The sequence below is a fragment of the Pelodiscus sinensis genome, unplaced genomic scaffold (genome assembly GCF_049634645.1).
Source record: "Pelodiscus sinensis isolate JC-2024 unplaced genomic scaffold, ASM4963464v1 ctg43, whole genome shotgun sequence".
Classification (NCBI taxonomy): domain Eukaryota; kingdom Metazoa; phylum Chordata; order Testudines; family Trionychidae; genus Pelodiscus; species Pelodiscus sinensis.
The window spans coordinates 299186-320981 of NW_027465835.1; the positions used below are offsets into that span (position 1 = coordinate 299186).

A 21796-nucleotide genomic window follows, 5' to 3' on the forward strand; every position below is an offset into this window, starting at 1 on the left:
TTGGAGAAGAGCTGTTACGGCTGCAAGATGGACCTTAAGAGAGCTGAGTGACAGGCCTGAATCTTCCAGTTCCAGTAAATATTGCAAAATAACATTCAGCGAAGCTATGGTTGGGCTCCAACTTCCTTTGTTCTGTCCATCATAAGAACCTGTGCCATTTATAAAGGTAAGATTTTCTTGATGTTCTGTAACTGTTGAGTAATATCTGTTGTACATGTTGTTTCTAGTGAGGTGAGCCACTGAGGAGCCAAGCATGGAGGTGGAGTGCCTGAAGGCTAGGATGGCGCAGGCTCCCCTGCTCCTGGGTCAGGAGATGAGGAAGGAGTGGGAGATGCCATGGTCGTTCCGTGGACATTTGAGTCAGGTAAGTATACCAAGTCTGTCTTGGCCAGTCCGGGACAATAAGGATTACCGCGGGTATTTCCACTCTGATTTTGTTGACCACTCAGTGGATGAAGGGGATGGGAGGATAAGCATATAAAAGCATTGTGTTCCACCGTACTGCAAACGCGTGCCCCAGGGAATGCTTGCCAATGCCCACACATGAACAGTACCGTGGACACTTCTTGTTGGCATTGGTTGCCAACAGGTCCACCTCGGGGAACCCCCATTGAGTAAACAGCTGATGTACGATCGATGGGTCTATTTCCCATTTGTGGCTGGATTTGAAGTTTCTGCTGAGGCTGTCAGCAGTGAGATTGTCTTTGCCTGGGAGATATGAGGCTTGTAGGTATATGCCGTGTGCTATGCACCATGTCCAGAGGCGGACGGCTTCCCTGCATAAAAGGTAGGATCTGGCACCGCCCTCCCATCCGTTGATGTAAAATGTTGTTGCCTGGTTCTCTGTAAAAATCTGAACTGTACACCTTTGTATTCAATGTAGGAAGTGTTGGAATGCATAGAATACCGCTCTGAGATCTAGAACATTTATGTGCAGGCTGAATTCCTGACATGACCACTGACCTTGAGTCGTGAGCAGACCTAAGTGAGCTTCCCCCACCTGAGGAGAGATGTATCCATCATGATGGTCACGGATACTTTTGCAAAAAGTTACCCCAGCACACACGTTTCTTTGGTCTATCATCCACCAGTGTAGGGAACGTTTGATTCTGGTTGGAAGAGACACCAGTTTGGTGATGGCATTGTACTGTGGGTTGTATACCATCCTGAGCCAGTGTTGCATTGTTCGCATATGCAGCCTGGCATGCAACACCACTGAGGTGGCTGCAGCCATGCGTCCCAGTAGTTGTAGACAAGTTCTCACCTTCGTATTTGGGGTGTTCTGGAGGACCATTATCAGGTTCTTGATAGTGTGCAACCTGGTGCTGGGGTAAGGAAGCTATGGCCCTCACACAGTCAAGTAGGCTCCAATTAACTCTATCGTTTGTAAGCTTCAGGGGGTAGCTGAGTTAGTCCATACAGAAAAAACAACAAATGGTCTGGTAGCACTTTATAGACTAACAAAACATGTAGATGGTTTTGTTAGTCTATAAAGTGCTACCATACCATTTGTTGTTCGTGCTATTGTGTTGGTTGCAGTTTGCATTTGGAGAAGTTTATCTGTAATCCTAGAGTGTGAAACAGATCTGGTGAGACACACTGCTTTCTGTGCATCTAAGCTTGTGCTCTCTCATCAGGCAGTCGTCCAAATATGGGAACATGGAGACTCCTTGCCTGCGTAGGTGAGCACCAACAACCGCTAACAACTTTGAGAATACTCTTGGGGCTGTGGAAAGTCCAAACGGAAGGACTGTATACTGGAAGTGTGCTCCAGGGACTGTAAATCTGAAGTATTTGCAATGTGAGGGGTGAATGGACACATGAAAATACGCATCCTGAAGGTCAACAGTCGATAACCAATTGTCTTTGGTCAAGGCGGGAATAATTGTGGATAGGGTGACCATTTTGAATCATTGTGGTCGCATATGTTTGTTGTGTCTCCTGATGTCGAGAATAGGTCTCCACCCCCTGACTTCTTTCCTGTAAGGAAGTAGTGGGAGTAGAATCCTTTTCCTTCGTATCGTCGCGGTACCTGTTCCACTGCACTGAGATGGAGTAGGTGTTCGCCCTCCTGTAGAAGGATGGTCTCGTGAGATGGGCCCCTGAAAAGGGACAGGAAAGGTGGGTGGGGTGGAGGAGTAGAGGAAAAAGGGATACAGTACCCATTCTTTACAATGGTCCAAGACCCGTCGGCTGTGATGGCGGACCATTGGTGATAGAAGGGTGATAGATGTTGCCAGAATAAAGGAAAAAGGGTGAGGTTGCCTTGAGCAAGGTGGTGTTGCTGGACTCTCGACATAAGCTTCAAAAGGCTTGTCTTGAGGTAGGTGGTTGGGAGGTGGAGGGTTGATCATAGCCTTGTCTCCTCCTCATCTGGCACCGCGTTCTGTTATCAAACTGCCTCTGAGCTTGGCTGAACATAAGCACGGCCGTACTGGGTCAGACCAAAGGTCCATCTAGCCCAGTATCTTGTCTGCCGACAGCGGCCAGCACCAGGTGCCCCAGAGAGGGTGGACCGAAGACAATGATCAAGCGATTTGTCTCCTGCCATCCCTCTCCAGCCTCTGACAGAGGCCAAGGACACCATTTTATCCCCTGGCTAATAGCCTTTTATGGACCTAACCTCGATGAAATTATCTAGCTTCTCTTTAAACTCTATTATAGTCCTAGCCTTCACAGCCTCCTCTGGCAAGGAGTTCCACAGGTTGACTACACGCTGTGTGAAGAAGAACTTTCTTTTTATTAGTTTTAAACCTACTACCCATTAATTTCATTTGGTGTCCTCTAGTTCTTCTATTTAGGGAACTAATACATAACTTTTCTTTACCAGCCCTCTCCACACCACTCATGATTTTATATACCTCTATCATATCCCCCCTCAGTCTCCTCTTTTCTAAACTGAAAAGTCCCAGTTGCTTTAACCTCTCCTCATATGGGACCCGTTCCAAACCCCTAATCATTTTAGTTGCCCTTTTCTGAACCCTTTCCAAGGCCAAAATATCTTTTTTGAGGTGAGGAGACCACATCTGTATACAGTATTCAAGATGTGGGCATACCATAGTTTTATACACGGGCAGTAAGATATTTTGGGTCTTATTTTCTATCCCTTTCCTAATAATTCCTAGCATCCTATATGCCTTTTTGACCGCCGCTGCACACTGTGTGGAAGTTCTCAGAGAACTGTCCACGATAACTCCAAGATCTCTTTCCTGATTTGTCGTAGCCAAATTAGCCCCCCATCATACTGTACGTATAGTTGGGGTTATTTTTCCCGATGTGCATTACTTTACACTTATCCACATTAAATTTCATTTGCCATTTTCTTGCCCAATCACTCAGTTTGGTGAGATCTTCTTGGAGTCCCTCACAGTCTGCTTCTGTCTTGACTATCCTAAACAGTTTTGTATCATCTGCAAACTTTACCACCTCACTGCTTACCCCTTTCTCCAGATCATTTATGAATAAGTTGAAAAGGATTGGTCCCAGGACTGACCCTTGGGGTACACCACTAGTTACCCCTCTCCAATCTGAAAATTTACCATTTATTCCTACCCTTTGTTTCCTGTCTTTTAACCAGTTCTCAATCCAAGAAAGGACCTTCCCTCTTATCCCATGAACATGTAATTTACACAACAGCCTTTGGTGAGGGATCTTGTCAAAGGCTTTCTGAAAATCCAAGTATACTATATCTACTGGATCCCCCTTGTCCGCATGTTTGTTAACCCCTTCAAAGAACTGTAACAGATTAGTAAGACAGGATTTCCCTTTACAGAAACCATGTTGACTTTTGTCCAACAAATTATGTTCTTCTACATGCTTCACAATTTTATTCTTTACTATTGTTTCGACTAATTTGCCCGGTACTGAAGTTAGACTTACCGGTCTGTAATTGCCAGGATCGCCTCTAGAGCCCTTTTTAAATATTGACGTCACGTTGGCTATCTTCCAGTCATTAGGTACGGAAGCCGATTTAAAGGATAGGTTACAAACCACAGATAATAGTTAAGCAATTTCCCATTTGAGTTCTTTTAGAACCCTTGGATGAATGCCATCCGGTCCCGGAGATTTGTTGACATTAAGTTTTTCTATTTGTTCCAATGACACTTCAATCCGGGAAAGTTCCTCAGATTCATCACCCACAAAGGACGGTGCAGATTTGGGAATCTCCCCAACGTCCTCAGCCGTGAAAGACTGAAGCAAAGAAATCATTTCGTTTCTCCACAATGGCTTTATCGTCCTTGATTGCTCCTTTTATAGCTCGATCATCTAGGGGACCCACAGCTTTTTTAGCAGGCTTCCTGCTTCCAATGTACTTAAAAACATTTTGTTATTTCTTTTTGAGTTTTTGGCTAGCTGTTCCTCAAAAATCTTTTTTTGCTTTTCTTATTACATTTTTACACTTGATTTGACAGTGTTTATGTTCCTTTCTATTTATCTCACTAGGATTGGACTTCCACTTCTTAAAAGATACCTTTTTGTCCCTCACTGCTTCTTTTACATGGTGGTTAAGCCACGGTGACTCTTTTTTAGGTCTCTTGATAAGTTTTTTAATTTGGGGTACACATTTAAGTTGGGCCTCTTATTATGGTGTCTTTAAAAAGTTTCCATGCAGCTTTCAGGGATTTGGCTCTAGTCACTGTGCCTTTTAATTTCTGTTTAACTAACCTCCTCATTTTTGTGTAATTCCCCTTTTTGAAATTAAATGCCAGGGTGCTGGACTGCTGAGGTGTTCTTCCCACCACAGGAATGTTGAATGTTATTGTATTATGGTCACTATTCCCAAGCGGTCCTGTAACGGTTATCTCCTGGACCTGATCCTACGCTCCACTCAGGACTAAATCGAGAATTGCCTCTCCCCTTGTGGGTTCCTGCACCAGCTGCTCCAAGAAGCAGTCATTTAAGCCATTGAGAAATTTTGTCTCCGCTTCTCTTCCTGAGGTGACATGTATCCAGTCAATATGGGGGTAATTAAATCCCCCATTATTATAGCGTTCTTTATTTTGGTAGCCTCTCTAATCTCCCTCAGCATTTCAATGTCAGTATCGCTGTCCTGGTCAGGTGGTCGGTAATATATCCCTACTGCTAATTTCTTATTATTGGAGCATGGAATTACTATCCATAGCGATTCTATTGAACATGTTGATTCACTTAATATTTTTATTTCATTTGATTCTACATTATCTTTCACATACAGTGCCACTCTGCCACCCACCCGGCCTGCTCTATCCTTTCTATATATTTTATATCCCAGTATGATTGTGTCCCACAGATTTTCTTCATTCCACCAGGTTTCAGTGATGCCTATTATGTCAATCTCCTCCTTTAATACGAGGTACTCTAGTTCACCCATCTTATTAGTCAGACTCCTAGCATTTGTGTACAAGCACTTTAAAAATTTGCCACTGCTTATTTGTCTGCCCTTCCCTGATGCATTGGATTCCTTTGTATGCGGTTGTTTGTCTGCTCTGGCCCCTTGTTTGCCCTCTCCCCTCCTCTCTTTCTGACTACAGCTTAGAGAATCTCTATCAATGGATTCTCCTCTAAAAGAAGTCTCCCTCCAATTTACGTGCATCTCCGCACCAATCAGCTTTCCCCCATCTCTTAGTTTAAAAACTGCTCTACGGCCTTTTTAATGTTTAGTGCCAGCAGTCTGGTTCCACCCTGGTTTAGGTGGAGCCCATCCTTCCTGTATAGGCTCCCCCTCTCCCAAAAGTGTCCCCAGTTCCTAATAAATCTAAACCCCTCTTCCCTACACCATCGTCTCATCCACGCATTGAGACTCTGAAGCTCTGCCTGCCTACCTGGCCCTGCGCGTGGAACTGGAAGCATTTCCGAGAAGCATTTCCACCATAGAGGTCCTGGATTTCAGTCTCTTTCCTAGCAGCCTAAATTTGGCCTCCAGGACATCTCGCCTACCCTTCCCTACGTCATTGGTACCTACATGTACCACGACCACCGGCTCCTCCCCAGCACTACACATAAGTCTATCTAGATGCCTCGAGAGATCCGCAACCTTCACACCAGGCAGGCAAGTGACCATACGGTTCTCCCGGTCATCACAAACCCAACTACCTAGGTTTCTAACGATCGACTCACCCACTACTAACACCTACCTCTTCCTAACTGGCATTCCCTCCCCCTCAGAGGTATCCTCAATGCGAGAGGATACCGCAACATCCTCTGGGAGGAGGGTCCCAACTACGGGATGGTTTCCCTCTGCTCCCATTGAATACTCTGTTCCCTTGAGACTTTCATCCTCCTTAAGAGCACTGGGGCTCTCAGACTGGAGGTGGGACAGTACTACAGCATCCTGGAAAGTCCCATCAACATAGCTCTCTACCTCCCTTAGCTCCTCCAGTTCAGCCACCCTGGCCTCCAAAGCCCAAACTCGGTCTCTGAGGGTCAGGAGCTCCTTGCAACGGGTGCACACATACGCCACCCGCCTACAGGGCAGGTAATCATGCATGTTACACTCGACGCAATAAACAGGATAGCCCCCACTCTGCTGCTGGGCTTCTGTCTCCATTTTTCTAATGAATACGTTTAAGTATAAACTGGGATTCTTTTTAAACCTCTGGAATATAGATTATTCTAAGAGTTATGTTTTAAAGAAGGTCAGAAGTCACTAGTGCCCTCTAGCCTCCCCCTCTAAACTCCCTCTCCAAACAGCTGTTCCTGGTCGCAAGCTCCCTGGTCGCTGAGTCACAGGCTTATATAGCTCTGGTAGCCCCTCCCCCTGACTGAGGCTCAGCCAATTAACAGAGGCTTCTAGATTTCAAACCTGAAAGGTGTTGGTCTGTACCTTTGAGTAAAACTTCTGCCCTGTTTACGCTTTACTGCAGGAACATGAATACCAGGTGTCTTCAAGGTAGCACAGGAGTCCTTCAGAGAGTAAAGGGAGGCATCAGTCATGTCCGCGAAAAGTTTAGATCCCTGGAAAGGGACATCTTCAACTGTGGCCTGGACCTCGCGTGGGAAGCCGAAGAGGTGTAGCCAAGACGACCTCCTCATCACCACTGCGGTTGCCATAGACCTGGAAGCGGTGTCAGACGAGTCAAGTGCGGCATGCTACCAGGGCGCCCTCATTAATGTTGGCCCTGAATGGGTCTCTTCTGGCCTCAGGTAGCACTTCAGTAAAACGTGTCATCTGTTCAAAAATGTGGTGTGTGTACTTGGCCAGCACGGCTGTATAGTTAGAGATGCGTAACTGCAAGGAAGCAGAGGAGTATGCCTTCCTCCCCATAAGATCAAGGCGTTTCCATTCTTTTTCATAAGGGGTGGTTCTAATCGCAGCCTGTTTTGCCCATTTGGTTCACCGCATCCACCTCTATAGAATTTGGGGTCGGATGGGAGAATAAGAAATCAGCGCCTTGAGGTGCAACATAGTACTTGCGGTCTGACCTCTTGCAAACAGGCGGTATTATGGCTGGGGTCTGCCAAAGTGCTTTAGCCGGGTCCATACGGACCCAACTTAACTGCCAGGGAGGCATGTAAGATTTTGGTTAGCTTATGTTGAGCCTCAGGGAGGCTAACTAATGAAACTTTGAGGACATCCGCTACCCTTCTGTATAGTTCTTGAAAGGATTTAAGAAGTCATAGAATCATAGAACACTAGAACTGGAAGGGACCTCGAGAGGTCATCGAATCCAGTCCCCTGCCCTCACAACAGGACCAAACACCGTCTAGACCATCCCTGATAGATGTTTATCTAACCTGCTCTTAAATATCTCCAGAGATGGAGATTCCACAACCTTCCTAGGCAACTTATTCCAGTGTTTAACCACCCTGACAGTTTAACTCATCTCCCACTGTAGGAAGGAGAGGCATCAGAGTATTGTCAGGAGAAGATGACGATATGTGCGTGGGTGGATGCGAAGCAACTGGACTCATCGTTAGTCGAAGGAGGCTCATCCTCCTCTTGATAAAGGGAAGTGTCCAATGATGGCATGGAGCCTGTGTTTGATGGTGCAACCATGGTTGATTGAGGCTGCAGGATTTGAGGCTGTTGGTTCCTATATGGAGCCCAAGGATCCCAATATGGCCAATTAGGTGGCATAGAGACTGGAGGCGGAACCCACTGGGGTATCTACCACTGAGACACTGGTGGCTGCATCTGATAGTGATGTTGCAGCTGTAGTTGCTTAGGTGAAGAGCGCCTCGGTGTATGAGCTCCAATAATAGGTTCCTTGGCCTCGTCGCTTGACAGAGGCAGTGCCGAGTGCACCAGGGTGGATAAGGTATACCTGCTAGAGGCAGGTGTACCGTCGGTGCCGAACAACGGGGTGGTCGGTACCGATGTCATGCTAAGCTCTTCCACTGCCGTTAGCGAAGGTGGAGCTGGTGTCGATGGCACAGACGGAGCCGAAGATGGCGGTACTGCAGCTACCTGTGGTGCCGAGTACACAGCATGCTTCTTTTGTGCCTTCGGCACAGGTACCAACGGTGCGGTGGGCACTTTGGTATGCTTCAGTGCCAATGGAGCATCTCTGGCTAAGTCTAGACAACAAAGATAAATTCGAAAAAGATTTACTTCCGAAAGAGGCTTTTCTGAAATTTGGCCCATTTACACAGGGCCAAATTATGGCAAAAACCCCTCTTTCAGAGCATCCCTTCTTCCTTGTAAAATGAGGTTTACAGGGATGCCAACAAAACGTGTCCCTTTTCTGACATTTTCTGGACGCGTTCCTTTGATGCGGCAGAGCTTTTCCGGGATACCTCCAGTATCACGGAAAAGGTCTGCAGTCTAGACGTACCCTCTGTGGTGCATCTTTGACTTGGCCTTTTTGGGTGCTGAATCAGAGGCGGACGGTCCTGTCGGTGCTAACTTTGATTTGGGCTTGTCAAGCGCCCTGTCAGTCACCTTTGTAAGGTGCTTGGACCCTCGGGAGCCATGATCTGATGATGGTCCCGGTACATCCCTGTCCTGGACCCTTGAGTGGGTCACTGCAGTGGGTATTTTAGGTATTGACCCCCTGTTTCTTTGAGGGGGAGTCACTTTTGCCCGCCAGGTGAGACCTTTTCCTGGGAGGATCTAGGGGAGTCTCAAGCAGTCGTGGCAGACGGGGCTGCCTCTTCAGACATAGCTGCTGGTGAGGGCTGCTGTGTAGAATGCTCTGGATCGGAGGCTCATCAGTTAACTGTGTACACAAACTTTCACATCCCTATTGCGTAGTGTCGTCCTTATCAAGATGATTAATATCAGAATTGAGTACTATTATGAAGCATGCAGAGGCACTATTGTTTTCACCTGTGCCTCACATTGGACATATTTTCATCAAGTTACAGAGCACGGCTCCACAAACTGAACCATCAGATCTCAAATGCAAAAAATAGAGTTATCCTTAAGGCAAACATATACTGAAAAAAATGACTTCTAGTCACAACCTCAATCTCATGTGCAGTCTCCGAACAAACTTTTAGGCTACGTCTACACTGCAGAGTTTTTGCCCAAAAATGGCTGGTTTTGCGCAAAAACTCACGGAGCGTCCACACTACAAGCGTGTTCTTGCACAAGAAAAAGTACACTAGATCGTCAGAAGTCAGGGCTTTTTGCACAAGAGTTATTCCTCTTTCTATGAGGAATAAGCTTTTTTGCGCAAGAGCTCTTGCACAAAAAGGCGCGTGTGGACGGACAACAGGGGTTTCTTGCACAAGAAACCCCTATGGGAAAAAGCACAGGTGCTCTGATGGCCATTCTGTGAATGGCCATCAGAGCTTTCTTGCACAAGAGCGTCCATGGTAGTGTGGACGCTCTCTTGCGCAAAAGCACATCTCTTGCGCAAAAGCACATGGCAGTGTGGACGCGCTCTTGCGCAAGAACTTTTTGCGGAAGATCTCTTCCGCAAAAAGTTCTTGCGCAAGAAGCCTGCAGTGTAGACGTAGCCATAATGTATCAAGAGTATATTCCCTCACGTCATTTTTTTCAGAGAGAATGGTCAATTGATGCTAATATGACTCCTTACAGAGGAATCCCAGTAACATGCCATGTCTCCTTATTTCACTCAAGATGACTTGAGATCTTTGACATCCTAGGTTAATTTAGACAGCCACATGCAGAACATGAAGCAGTAATGTAAAAGCTAAGTATGTACCGAGGACACTGAGATAAATGGGGTGGGGGGGGGGGGGGGGAGGTAAAGCAAACACGTACTATAGTGAGTTAGCAAAGTTAACAAGCACCTGAACATTCTGGAAAACTAGAGAAAAACAAAGAATTCCGTAACAGTTCCTAAAACAAAATAGTGCTCTTTTTTTTGCTCTTTTTTTTGATGAGTGGTTTACATGGAAGACACTCAAATACAAGGAGCACTGCTACAAATGTCAATCTACAGCATGATCAAAGGCAGAATTGTGAATCAAGCTTAGCATCTTTTTACAGTAAATTAAGGAAATCATCTGTAAACACTTGGAAGGCGGTAAGATGATAGGGAACAGACAGCATGGATTTGTAAAGAACAAATCATGTCAAACCAATCTGATAGCTTTCTTTGATAGGATAATGAGTCTTGTGGATAAGGGAGAAGCGGTGGATGTGGTATACCTAGACTTTAGTAAGGCGTTTGATACAGTCTCACATGATATTCTTATCAATAAACTAGGCAAATACAACTTAGATGGGGCTACTATAAGGTGGGTGCATAACTGGCTGGATAACCGTACTGAGAGTAGTTATTAATGGTTCACAATCCTGCTGGAAAGGTATAACAAGTGGGGTTCCGCAGGGGTCCGTTTTGGGACCGGCTCTCTTCAATATCTTCATCAACAATTTAGATATTGGCATAGAAAGTATGCTTATTAAGTTTGCAGATGATACCAAGCTGGGAGGGGTTGCGACTAATCTGGAGGATAGGGTCATAATTCAAAATGACCTGGACAAATTGGAAAAATGGTCTGAGGTAAACAGGATGAAGTTTAATAAAGACAAATGCAAAGTGCTCCACTTCGGAAGGAACAATCAGTTTCACACATACAGAATGGGAAGCGACTGTCTGGGAAGGAGTACGGCAGAAAGAGATCTAGGGGTTATATTGGACCACAAGCTGAATGTGTGTCAGCAGTGTGATGCTGTTGCAAAATAAGCCAACATGATTCTGGGATGCATTAACAGGTGTGTTGTGAGCAAGACACGAGAAGTCATTCTTCAGCTCTACTCTGCGCTGGTTAGGCCTCAGTTGGAGTATTGTGTCCAGTTCTGGGCACCGCATTTCAAGAAAGATGTGGAGAAATTGGAGAGGGTCCAGAGAAGAGCAACAAGAATGATGAAAGGTCTAGAGAACATGACCTATGAAGGAAGGCTGAAAGAATTGGGTTTGTTTAGTTTAGAGAAGAGAAGACTAAGGGGGGACATGATAGCAGTTTTCAGGTATCTAAAAGGGTGTCATAAGGAGGAGGGAGAAAACTTGTTCATCTTGGCCTCTGGGGATAGAACAAGAAGCAATGGGCTTAAACTGCAGCAAGGGAGGTTTAGGTTGGACATTAGGAAAAAGTTCCTAACTGTCAGGGTAGTCAAACATTGGAATAAATTGCCCAGGGAGGTTGTGGAATCTCCATCTCTGGAGATATTTAAGAGTAGGTTAGATAAATGTCTATCAGGGATGGTCTAGACAGTATTGGGTCCTGCCATGAGGGCAGGGGACTGGACTCGATGACCTCTCGAGGTCCCTTCCAGTCCTAGTATTCTATGATCTATTGTATATGGCACTCCATGAATTATTCCTATGACACTTTAAGAGATTGCCAAGTCCTCAATCAGTCTCATTTTATACCTGGTAAGACTGAGACGGAGATAAAATTATGAGTGGACTCAGGCACATAAAGCTATTAACAGATGGAGATGCAACAGTTCCTGGCTCGTCCCATGCTGCCTCTCTGACCTGATGAGGAAATGGAATCCTCATCAGAATGCCAGTGTTTAGTATTCAAATGCTTTTCATTCCTGTTTCCAATTAAGGATGTTAAGAGGCAGGTAATTGACTAATCGTGTAGTCGATAAGGGAAGGTGCTCTGTTCCGGCTCGTGCCAGTCCAGGAGCTACCCCCACTGTGGTTCTGCAGTTTAAATGCAGTAGGAGCCGGGTGTGCAGGCAGCCCAGCTCCTACTACATTTAAACTGCAGAGCTGCAGCGGTCCCAGACCAGCGCAAGCCAGGACTGCTTGGTCCCAGCTTGTGCCGGGTCCAGCAGCCCCTGTTCACAGCGGCCCGGGCTGGCTGTGGGCAGAGGCTGCTCCGGCAGCAGCCCATCCGGGGGGGGACAGGGCAGCTTCCTGCTGGAGAGCCTTGGCCTGCCATAGGCAGAGGCTGCTTCGCAGCAGCCTCCCCCTACCCCCCGCTGTTCCCCCGCCTTGCTGCCTCTCATACAGAGGCAGCGGGGGGGAGCGAGCAAGTACTCGACTTCACCACATCACTTACAGTTCAGCAGCAAAGATAAGAGATATATACATGTTCTGAGAAGCTTCAGATTAATATGCTCTTGAACAAGTTAAAGACAAATTTGTCAGAGCTAGAGTGTGACTAGGGAGATAATCCTGAAATTTTTCATTTGCTCTTGTTTTCATGAGTAAGTAGAGTCTAAGGTATGAGAGGCATGTTTTATTTATTGCCCAATAATCATGATTGGAAGGTTCAGATTTTATAAACCACTGTGCTTTTTATAGTCCAATGATGTTCAAATTACTTCTTAAACTGAAAACAAGTTTACTTTTGCTTGAAGTAAATTGTGGTTAAATGTTTTTAAGAGCAACAATTCTGATTTGTATCGTCCCTGCTTACTACTGAGTTGAAAGCATTAAAACAAGCTACCACCATCGCACAGTTACATTTCTTTCCTTTGTTCACGTTATGCCTACTGCCATTCCCCTACTGACACAGTTGGTCTGGAAGGATGCCACACCCAACATTACAATCCCCCAAAAGCTATTTCCCTTTGCTTTTCAGACTGTTGCTACTAGCTCGGATTTACAGCACTGTCTTCGGTGGCCAGGAGTGCCTTTGGGCAACTTCGTTTGATCCGCCAGCTGCGACCCTTACTGAACAAGCATGACTTGGCCACAGTGATCCATGCTCTTGTTACATCCTGACTAGATTACTGTAATGTACTTTATGTGGGGCTGCCTCTAAAGAACCTTCGGAAACTTCAACTGGCCCAGAATGCGGCTGCTCGAGTTTTAACTAACACTCGTTATACGGAGCACATTATATGCCAGTGCTTCGGCAGCTGCACTGGCTTCCGGTATGTTTCCGGGCACAATTCAAGGTTTTAGTTATGACCTATAAAGCCTTAAATGAGTTGGGTCCGGGGTATCTGAAGGACCATCTTCTCCCATATGAACCTGCCCGGGGATTGAGGTCAGCTGGGGAGGCTTTGCTTCGTGTTCCCCCATTTGTGGAGAGAAGATTAACATCTACGCGGAACAGGGCATTCTCAGCTTTTGCTCCTAGACTGTGGAATTCTCTTCCTCGGGATAGTCGCATGGCGCCAACGCTAGCGTTGTTTCGGCATCAGGCTAAAGCCACCCTTTTTATTCGTGCTTTTATTAATGTTTGAGTTTGTGTGTGTGTGTTCCTCCTCTCTATATGTTTTTAGCCGGTTATGTCCCTCTGGGGTCTGATATTTTAAATTTTATATATATTTGTATTGGGTTTTTTGGTAAGCCGCCTTGAATATTTTAAATAGAAAGGCGTGGTAAAAATATTTAAATAAATAAACAAACAAACAAACAAAAACACTGCAGAATCCTGTGGCTGAACCACCAGGACCCACCATCTTAAATTACCTTCTCTTAAAAGGGAAGCCAGTCACCCACATCCAAGCCTTGTCCCAATTTAAACCACATGAGAAAAGGCATTTTAAAATCAAGACAGCTTTTAGGACTGCATGAAATGCTGGAAGAGACTCACCCTGCTGAGACTCACTCAGGGGAGGCATAAGGATCTCATGCAAAAAGGGGTTTTTGTGCAAAAAAGGAAACGTCCACACTGCTTGTTTTTGCGCAAAAACCCCTTGTGCAAAAACAGATCGGAAGAGATTATGCAAATGAAGCACGAGAAAATGCTAATCCACGCTTCATTTGCATTGCCTCTTCTGGCAAAGTGTGTACTGTAGACATAGCCACAGAGTGTTACCAAAATTAATGAGGTACTACAACATATCCATTTCCAGTACAAATACTGAAGGGGAGCATAGCTCCACCAAGAAACTTATAAAGACTAATGTTTAGCTTTCACTGAACTGTAACTGTCTGTCTGACCCTACAAATCACAAAAGATGTTCTTCTTAAACAGATGGTTCACAATTCCTGCATATCCATAAGTATATTTTACTACCTGAGAGTCTACTTATTGCTCAAAGGAGTTTCCTATTTCTTTTAAATCTGCAATTGATCAGAAGGTTCTCTTACTTTTTGTCTGGAAATGGGTGACAGTAGAGGGATCACATGATGATCACCTGTTGTGTTCCCTCCCTCTGGGGCATCTGGTATTGGCCACTGTTGGAAGGCAGGATACTGGGCTAGATGGACCTTTGGTCTGACCCAGTATGGCCGTTCGTATGTTCTTACTCTGACAAATACCATCTTGGTACTATTCCTCGAGACACCAGAGAGAATATGAATATTCCAATATGCGTCATCATGCACTGCAGCTATCTCTGACCTACCCTGCTCAAAATCTCTATAGGTTCATCCAAGTTCTCACAGGTAAACTTGGATCTTCAAGTAGTTGAATCTAGTATTTCCAATGTTTCTTATTCTCTAAGGGTATGTCTACACTGCCACCCTAGTTCGAACTAGGGTGGCTAATGTAGTCATTCGAACTTGCAAATGAAGCCCGGGATTAAAATATCCCGGGCTTTATTTGCATGCTCACGGGCGCCGCCATTTTTAAATGCCCGGTAGTTCGAACTCCCTGCCCGTGGCTACGCGCGGCACGGGCTAGGTAGTTCGAATTAAAGCTCCTAATTCGAACTACCGTTACTCCTCCTGCAATGAGGAGTAACGGTAGTCCGAATTAGGGGCTTTAGTTTGAACTACCTAGCCCTAGCATGTAGCCGCGGGCACGGAGTTCGAACTACTGGGCATTTAAAAATGGCAGCACAAGGGAACATGCAAATAAAGCCCGGGATATTTTAATCCCGGGCTTCATTTGCAAGTTCGAATGACTACATTAGCCACCCTAGTTCGAACTAGGGTGGCTAGTGTAAACATACTCAAAGGGTGTGTCTAGACTACAGAGTTTTGTTGACAAAAGTGGACTTTTGTCGACAAAACTATACCTGCGTCTACACTACCACTGAGTTCTGTCGACATAACGTCGACAGAACTCAGCAGTTTTGTCGATGCTGGTAAACCTCATTTTACGAGGCATAACGCCTTTTGTCGACAGAGTTTTGTCAACAGAAGGTGTTATTGCATCTAGGGTTGTGTCTAGACTACAAGGTTTTGTCGACAAAGCAGCTTGCTTTGTCGACAGAACTGAATGTAGTCTAGACGCTCTTTGTCGACAGAAGCTTTGTCAACAGTATCTGTTGACAAAACTTCTGTCGACAAAAGCCTGTAGTCTAGACGTACCCAAAGAGATTCTATCCAATAACCACATGTAGCAGGTGAACTTTTAGTCTGAGGCAGCTGCCCCTCCTAGAATACTTTCCATCAATAAAAGTTACCTGGAAGAGGATAGAGAGGGAGAGAAGTAACAGAATCTACACCACTCTGTTTGCTGCAAAGATCTGGATTTCCTTGCGTGACAGCAGGTCAACCCATAGGAATCAATGGGAGGTTTACCTGGTGTCTGCTTTACTTGGTGGCCACCTGGTCAACCTCAGGGGCCAGGGCAGAATTTTTTCCAAGTCTGTTCAGGGCACCAGGTCAACCCCGGGTTGGGAGTCGGGGAGACAGGGCAGAAGTGTTTCTAAGTCTGTACAGGGCACCAGGGCCCAACTCTCATTTATCCTAAAGCCACTTAAGTCCAAGTTTTTCCAGTTCAGAGTAAAGCGATGTACTTCACTGCCCCTTGTGCTTTGACTGTGCACCTTCCCCTAAGAAGGTAGGATCTTTCAAAAGCCCAGAATCAGCAAGCCTCTAATTTTAGGATTAATATGGTAGGTTAGAGGGCATTAAATCAGAATCTCCTGTTAAATCTCTCATACATCACAGATATGTAGAAATCTCATGTCTGGATGGTCTCTTCCGCAATAAATCCCAGGATGTTGTGGCACAACCTACCAGTGGTACATATTGAGGCCTGCCCACATAAAAGCTCTGCAGGTTGTACACGTATGATTTTGTTTCAGGGCACAAAAATGAATAAATTTCCTTTCTTCTTTCATAGTACAGCAAAGAGGGGACTTATTAAGAAAACAAAACACGTAGATGGTATCATGAGCTTTCGTGGGCACAAACCACTTCTTCAGATGACCGGAGTGTTGGATGTCCAGATTAGTCTCTAAAGTGCTACCAGACTATCTGTTGTTTTTTAAGTTTATCCTGTACAGACTAACTCGGCTACCCCCTGAAGCTTAAGAAAACAAAGGGAGACCTTAGACATTTGCCATAAACATAGAAAAAACATTCAAAGGAAGCAGAGCTGCCTGACCTGTGAACACCTCAGACGCCAAAAAATAATTAGAGTCTTGGAGGCTGTGCAGTAGAAATAGAAGAAAACACAAAAACTCTGTGTGATTGATAACCAGCCAGTGTTCCCTCTGAGCTGCCCAGCAGCACAGCTTCACAGGTGATTAATCAGCCCTGCCCAGTGAGAGGGCAGCTCCATGCACCAAGCTGACTGACTGGGCGGAGCTGATTAATCACCTGTGAGGCTGTGCTGCCAGGCACCTTACAGAGAACACTGCTGATTGCCAGAAAGGGTTGTTAATTTTATAGGCTGTTACATACAGAGCAATGGCTAGAAATATTAAGGACCCACTGGATTCTTTTGTATTTATTAAAGTCTGAACTATAGAGCTGTATGCACTTGATAAAAAAGTGAGTTACCTATATAGAGAGATGGGTTCTTCCTAGGGATGTTAAGTAGCAATTGATTTGCTAGTTGAGTAGTCGATGGAATTTCCATTGACTACTCAACTAGTTGTTAGGGAAAGGCTCACTTCCAGGTCTCAGCACAAGCCCCCCCAATTCCCCGGTTCCCACTTTGCACTCAAAGGGACAGAGAGGAGCCGGAGTGCAAAGACGCTGGCTCAGTCTCTGGTCCCCTGCAGGGTCTCAGGACAACCCGCCCCCCACATTGCCACTCTGCATTCTGAAAGTGACAGAGAAGCGACAGCCGGTCCTGTAGGTGTCTCAGCACAAGCCCCTCCCCCCCCCCCCGCTCCCACTATGAATTCTTAAAGGGACAGAGAAGCGGCAGCCCATCTCTCACTTTAAGAACGCAGAGTGGCAACGGGGGAATTGGGGGGGGGGGGGGAGGGGTGCTTGTGCTGAGAGAGATCCACAGGACAAGCTGCCGCTGCTCTGTCCCTTTAAAAATGTAGAATGTCAACAGGGGATGGGGCAGGGGCTTGTGCTGCACAGGACCCGCTGCAGCTGCTCTGTCCCTTTCAGAATGCAGAGTGGCAGCGCGGAGGAGGGTCGTCCTGAGACCCAGCGGGAGACCAGACATTGAGTCAGCATCTGTGTGTGCCGACTCCTCTCTGTCCCTTTAAGAGTGCAGAGCAGCAACGTGGGGGGGAGCAAGTAGTTGATAGTGCTACCCGATAAGCTCCTGCTTATTGAGTAGTCGACTACTTGTTCACATCCCTGGTTCTTCCTAAGGGAAAAAAACACTCAATTTGAGCTTTTTACTCTCCACTTGTTTGCAGCAGTTTTTAGGATTTTGAAGAGAGACTTCTTTTTAAGCAACCATGTTCAGAGACAAATCCTAACTTCTGACTAAGAAGACTTTAAAATGCATTACGTTATTCCAGAAGTAATGTAATATGTGAAGTATTCATGAATTCTCATGTAACATTCAAGTGCCTACTAAAGCAAATACAAACAAACCATCCACATTTGTAAGAAAATTAAGCAGTTTCCGTGAGTAAATTCCCTCATTTTCTAGAGAACCTGTAGCATAACATTTGTTAACACTTTCGGAAGTTAACTTTTCAGACAGCATAAAAATTACTGGCAATGTTAAGCCAAATTTTTAAATCTCAGTGTGTAAAGTTAGGGTTCAATAGATATATTTATTTATTTAAGCATCTAAAAAAAAAGTGGACTGATTTAAAAAAGATGCAGAGCACCTGCACCTCCTACTGACGTCAATAAGATCTAAAGATGCTCCGCTTTTCTGAAGTGTCTTATTCAGGTGCTTACATGTGGTTTTCAGAGCCTAACCCAAAGCATCAAGAATTAAAATGATTACCTTTATGATATAAAGCTAAACCCAATTTTAAAAAGCCATTTAAAACACAGAAACTTACCTCTTCTTGCATAATTGGTATCCATATCTTTAAACTGCACCATAACAAAATCTGAAGACTTGAACAAGATACTCTCTAATATATCTTCCCATTTTGGCCCCAAACTGGATTCTGCATTTTTTCGATGAGCAGCATCAAGCACTAAATCACACTAATATTAAAAATACAAGTTTAATTCTAAATATTTAATTGAACAATTAATGACTCATTAATTTACGTAACAAGATTTCAACAAGTATCAGGCATATGTCAAATACTGAGTAACTTTATTGAAACGAAACTGCTTATGGGTAATTCCCCAACAGAAAGAGGCTAGATCTGAATAAACTTAAGAATTAGGGATGTAAAATCCCATGTACAGTCTCTTCCCGACTTACGAACCGGTTACGGACCAAGCAATTGGTCGTAACTCGGTTCGTTCGTAAGTCGGACCCCATTGAGTTACACACGACCACAATGTTCGCAAGTGCGGATCGCGTTCGTAACTCGGGGTCCGCCATTTATGACAGCTTTGGTCGTAACTGCGAACAGTCGTAAGTTGACCGTTCGCAACTCGGGGACCAGCTGTAATATGTTAACTGGTTAAACTATAGGTTAACCACCCATGGCCCGGCCAGGCTGCTCTGGTTGGGCCTGGGCGCCAGTTAATCAGTTATCCCAGTAAGCATGCCAGTAAGGTCTCCAACCTTTTTACACCCAAGATCACTTTTTAAATGTCAGGGCAAGCCGAAATCTACCCCACCCCTTCCTTGAGGCCCCGCGCTCCCCATCCCCCTCCTCTCACTGGGTTGAGACAGGAGGTGCAGGCTCTGGGGTGGAAATAAGGGATTTGGGTGTGGGAAGTGCAAGTTCTGGGAGGGCATTTGGGTGCAGGCGGAGAAAGGAATGCTGGCTTGGGGAGGGGGCTCCAGGCTGAGGAATGTTGGGCTCAGGTGGAAGGCTGGGGTGCTGAACAAGCCGCAGGCTTGTGGGTGTGAGGGTGCAGGAGTTTGGGTTGGGATGTATGAGGGGCTCAGGGCAGGGAATTTGGGAGTATGATGGGCTCAGGACACAGATTTGTGGTGTGTGGATGGTGCAGGAGTGTTGTGGCAGAAGACTGGGGATGTGGGGGGGCACAGGACAGGGGGTTCAGGTGTATGAGGGTCTCAGGGTTGGGGTCTGGGGGTGGTACAGGAGTGTTATGCTGCAGCCAGATGGGGGCTTGTTGGCCAGGCTTCATTTTTAAATAAAATACTATGTCCAACACAAAACGTTTCAGCATTGTCTTTATTTATGGGAGGGGCAGGGAACCTGTTTTGGGTCGGGGGCCACTGACCCTTAGAAAAATCAGTCGGGGACCACACAAGTGAGATGCAAAAAATCAACCCCTCCAAAACCCCCCAAGCCTCACTGATGTGACCCCAACTGAAACACCTCACTCCCCTGGTACTCCAGCCCCATGTAGGGGTGGGGGGAGGTAGGACTGAGGTTCAAGGCCTCAGGCCAGATGAACTCTTCTGGTGTTCCAGGGTTAGTGGATTTTGTGGGCCCCTCTACACTCTGAGGTGGTGCCAAAAATGAGGGATCCAGTGTGCGGGACAGAGCTGCCAGTGAGTGGGATAGGGATGGGGGTGCGGAATCTGAGTGGAAAATAGGGTACAGGAGCAAGCTGGGGATAGGTGTCCGGCCAGGAGGAAGGGGGCAGGAGCAGGGTGCTGGTGGATGTCTGGCCAGGGTGCTGGGGGGGGGGGGGGGGGGGGGGGGGGGAGTCTGGTCAGGGGAGACGGGCAGGGGCAGCTCAGCTGGTACCTGGGGGTCTCCAGGGATGAGGCTCTCTGGGGCAGGATCCGTGGGTAGTGCTGGACAAAGCACATGTGCGGCTCCTTTAAAAATCCATACGCTCCGGATCCTGTGCTGCCATCTTAACATGCACCCCCCCCAGAGCACAGGGAAGGAAGGGAAGACAAGAAAGCATGCACGCTGCTGTGAGCAGGGAAGGAGAGCGCGCACTTTCTTGTCTTCCCTTCCTTCCCTGTGCTGCCTTCCTTCCTGTGGAGTTGGGGGGGGGGGGGGGGGTCCCGCGGCTGCACGCCAGATCTGACTTCTCAGGAAGCACGCCCACTATTACCCACTATTATGAAGAGAGGAGCAGCAGCATACATGCTTCCCGAGAAGCCGGATGCGGCGCGCAGCCGCAGGACTTCCCCCCCCAATGCCGCAGGAAGCTGGAGCTAGCTCCATTTTCGCGGGAGGCTGTAGCGCCAGTGTGGTCTCCTCATTGGGGGTGGAGGAAGCAGGGGAGGGGCTGGAAACACCTCGCAATCGACTGGTTGGTGACCATGGAGTTAAACCTTTACATCCCTATTAAGAATTATTTGCTTTACTCTATGAATGAGTAGTAAATCTGTGAGCTTTGTAGAAAGAAAAAGCAAGCTAAAAAGTTACCTTAGGACTGTAGGTTTTAAAAACTCCTTCATATATACCTCCATTTTTCACTTGTACTTCACATTTGGATCCCTAAAATGTGAGAGAAAAAAAACAAGCACTTTGACGTAAAGACTGTCAAGTGACATCTGTGTGTGCTTTCTTCTTTACTTGTGTTTTTGTGTATTTAATGCGAAGAGCTCAATTCTTATCCAGGCCTTTACCATTCACTATTTCCAGACACTCACAAACATGTGCCTATGCTTTGCATATCCAAACCCTTGTGTGCACTGAAGAGTTTGTCCTAATGGTGTCTGCAGGTGTCCATTCAAACATTTATGGCACACAAGTGTTACAATTGTTCAAGTGCACATGCAAGTGTTTGCAAGAGCAAACTGCGCGCATACATATGTGCATGCAAGGAGAGGGTGAAGGCTGAAAGCTTACCCAAAGTATCTAGCAGCAAGAATGTGGGACTGGCCTGGGTGATTCGCGTCTTACTTTTACCATGTCAGCATTTTCTTAAAAACATAACTTTTTGGGTGGACTGTATTCAGATTTAGGTTTTAAACTGACATTTGTTTCACTTACTCAAAATCTATCTAAGGCTACGTCTAGACTACAAGCCTCTTTCGAAAAAGAGCATCTAGACTGCAACCACTTCTTTCGAAAAAGCGAGCCGCTTTTTTGAAAGAGAGCACCCAGGCAGTCTGGATGCTCTTTCGAAAAAACCCTGTTCACATTCAAGAAAGCCTTTTTTCGAAAGAGCACTTTCGAAAAAAGGCGTTCTTCCTTTTAAAATGAGGTTTACCACAGTCGAAAAAACTGCCGCATTCTTTTGATTAAATTTCAAAAGAACACAGCAGCAGTCTAGACGCAGGGGAAGTTCTCTCGAAAAAAGGTCACTTTTTTTTCTTAAAAAACCTGTAGTCTAGACACACCCTAAGATGGCAAAGCCAAAATAAGTAGGGGTGTGGGAAG

The 21796-nt window shown here is 46.0% G+C and overlaps 1 protein-coding gene across 13 annotated transcripts in view; it reads right to left on the reverse strand.

Moving 5' to 3' along the window:
* Window positions 1–21796, reverse strand: part of LOC102445074 (ataxin-2-like) — a 249598-nt gene that overhangs the window by 186691 nt on the left and 41111 nt on the right. For all 13 annotated transcript variants that reach the window (XM_075914768.1, XM_075914775.1, XM_075914772.1 and 10 more), the window contains exons 4-5: window positions 20837–20908; window positions 18413–18563 (exon numbers count right to left, since the gene is read on the reverse strand). In XM_075914768.1, coding sequence (XP_075770883.1) covers window positions 18413–18563; window positions 20837–20908 — 223 coding nt within the window. The remainder of the gene's footprint in view (window positions 1–18412; window positions 18564–20836; window positions 20909–21796) is intronic.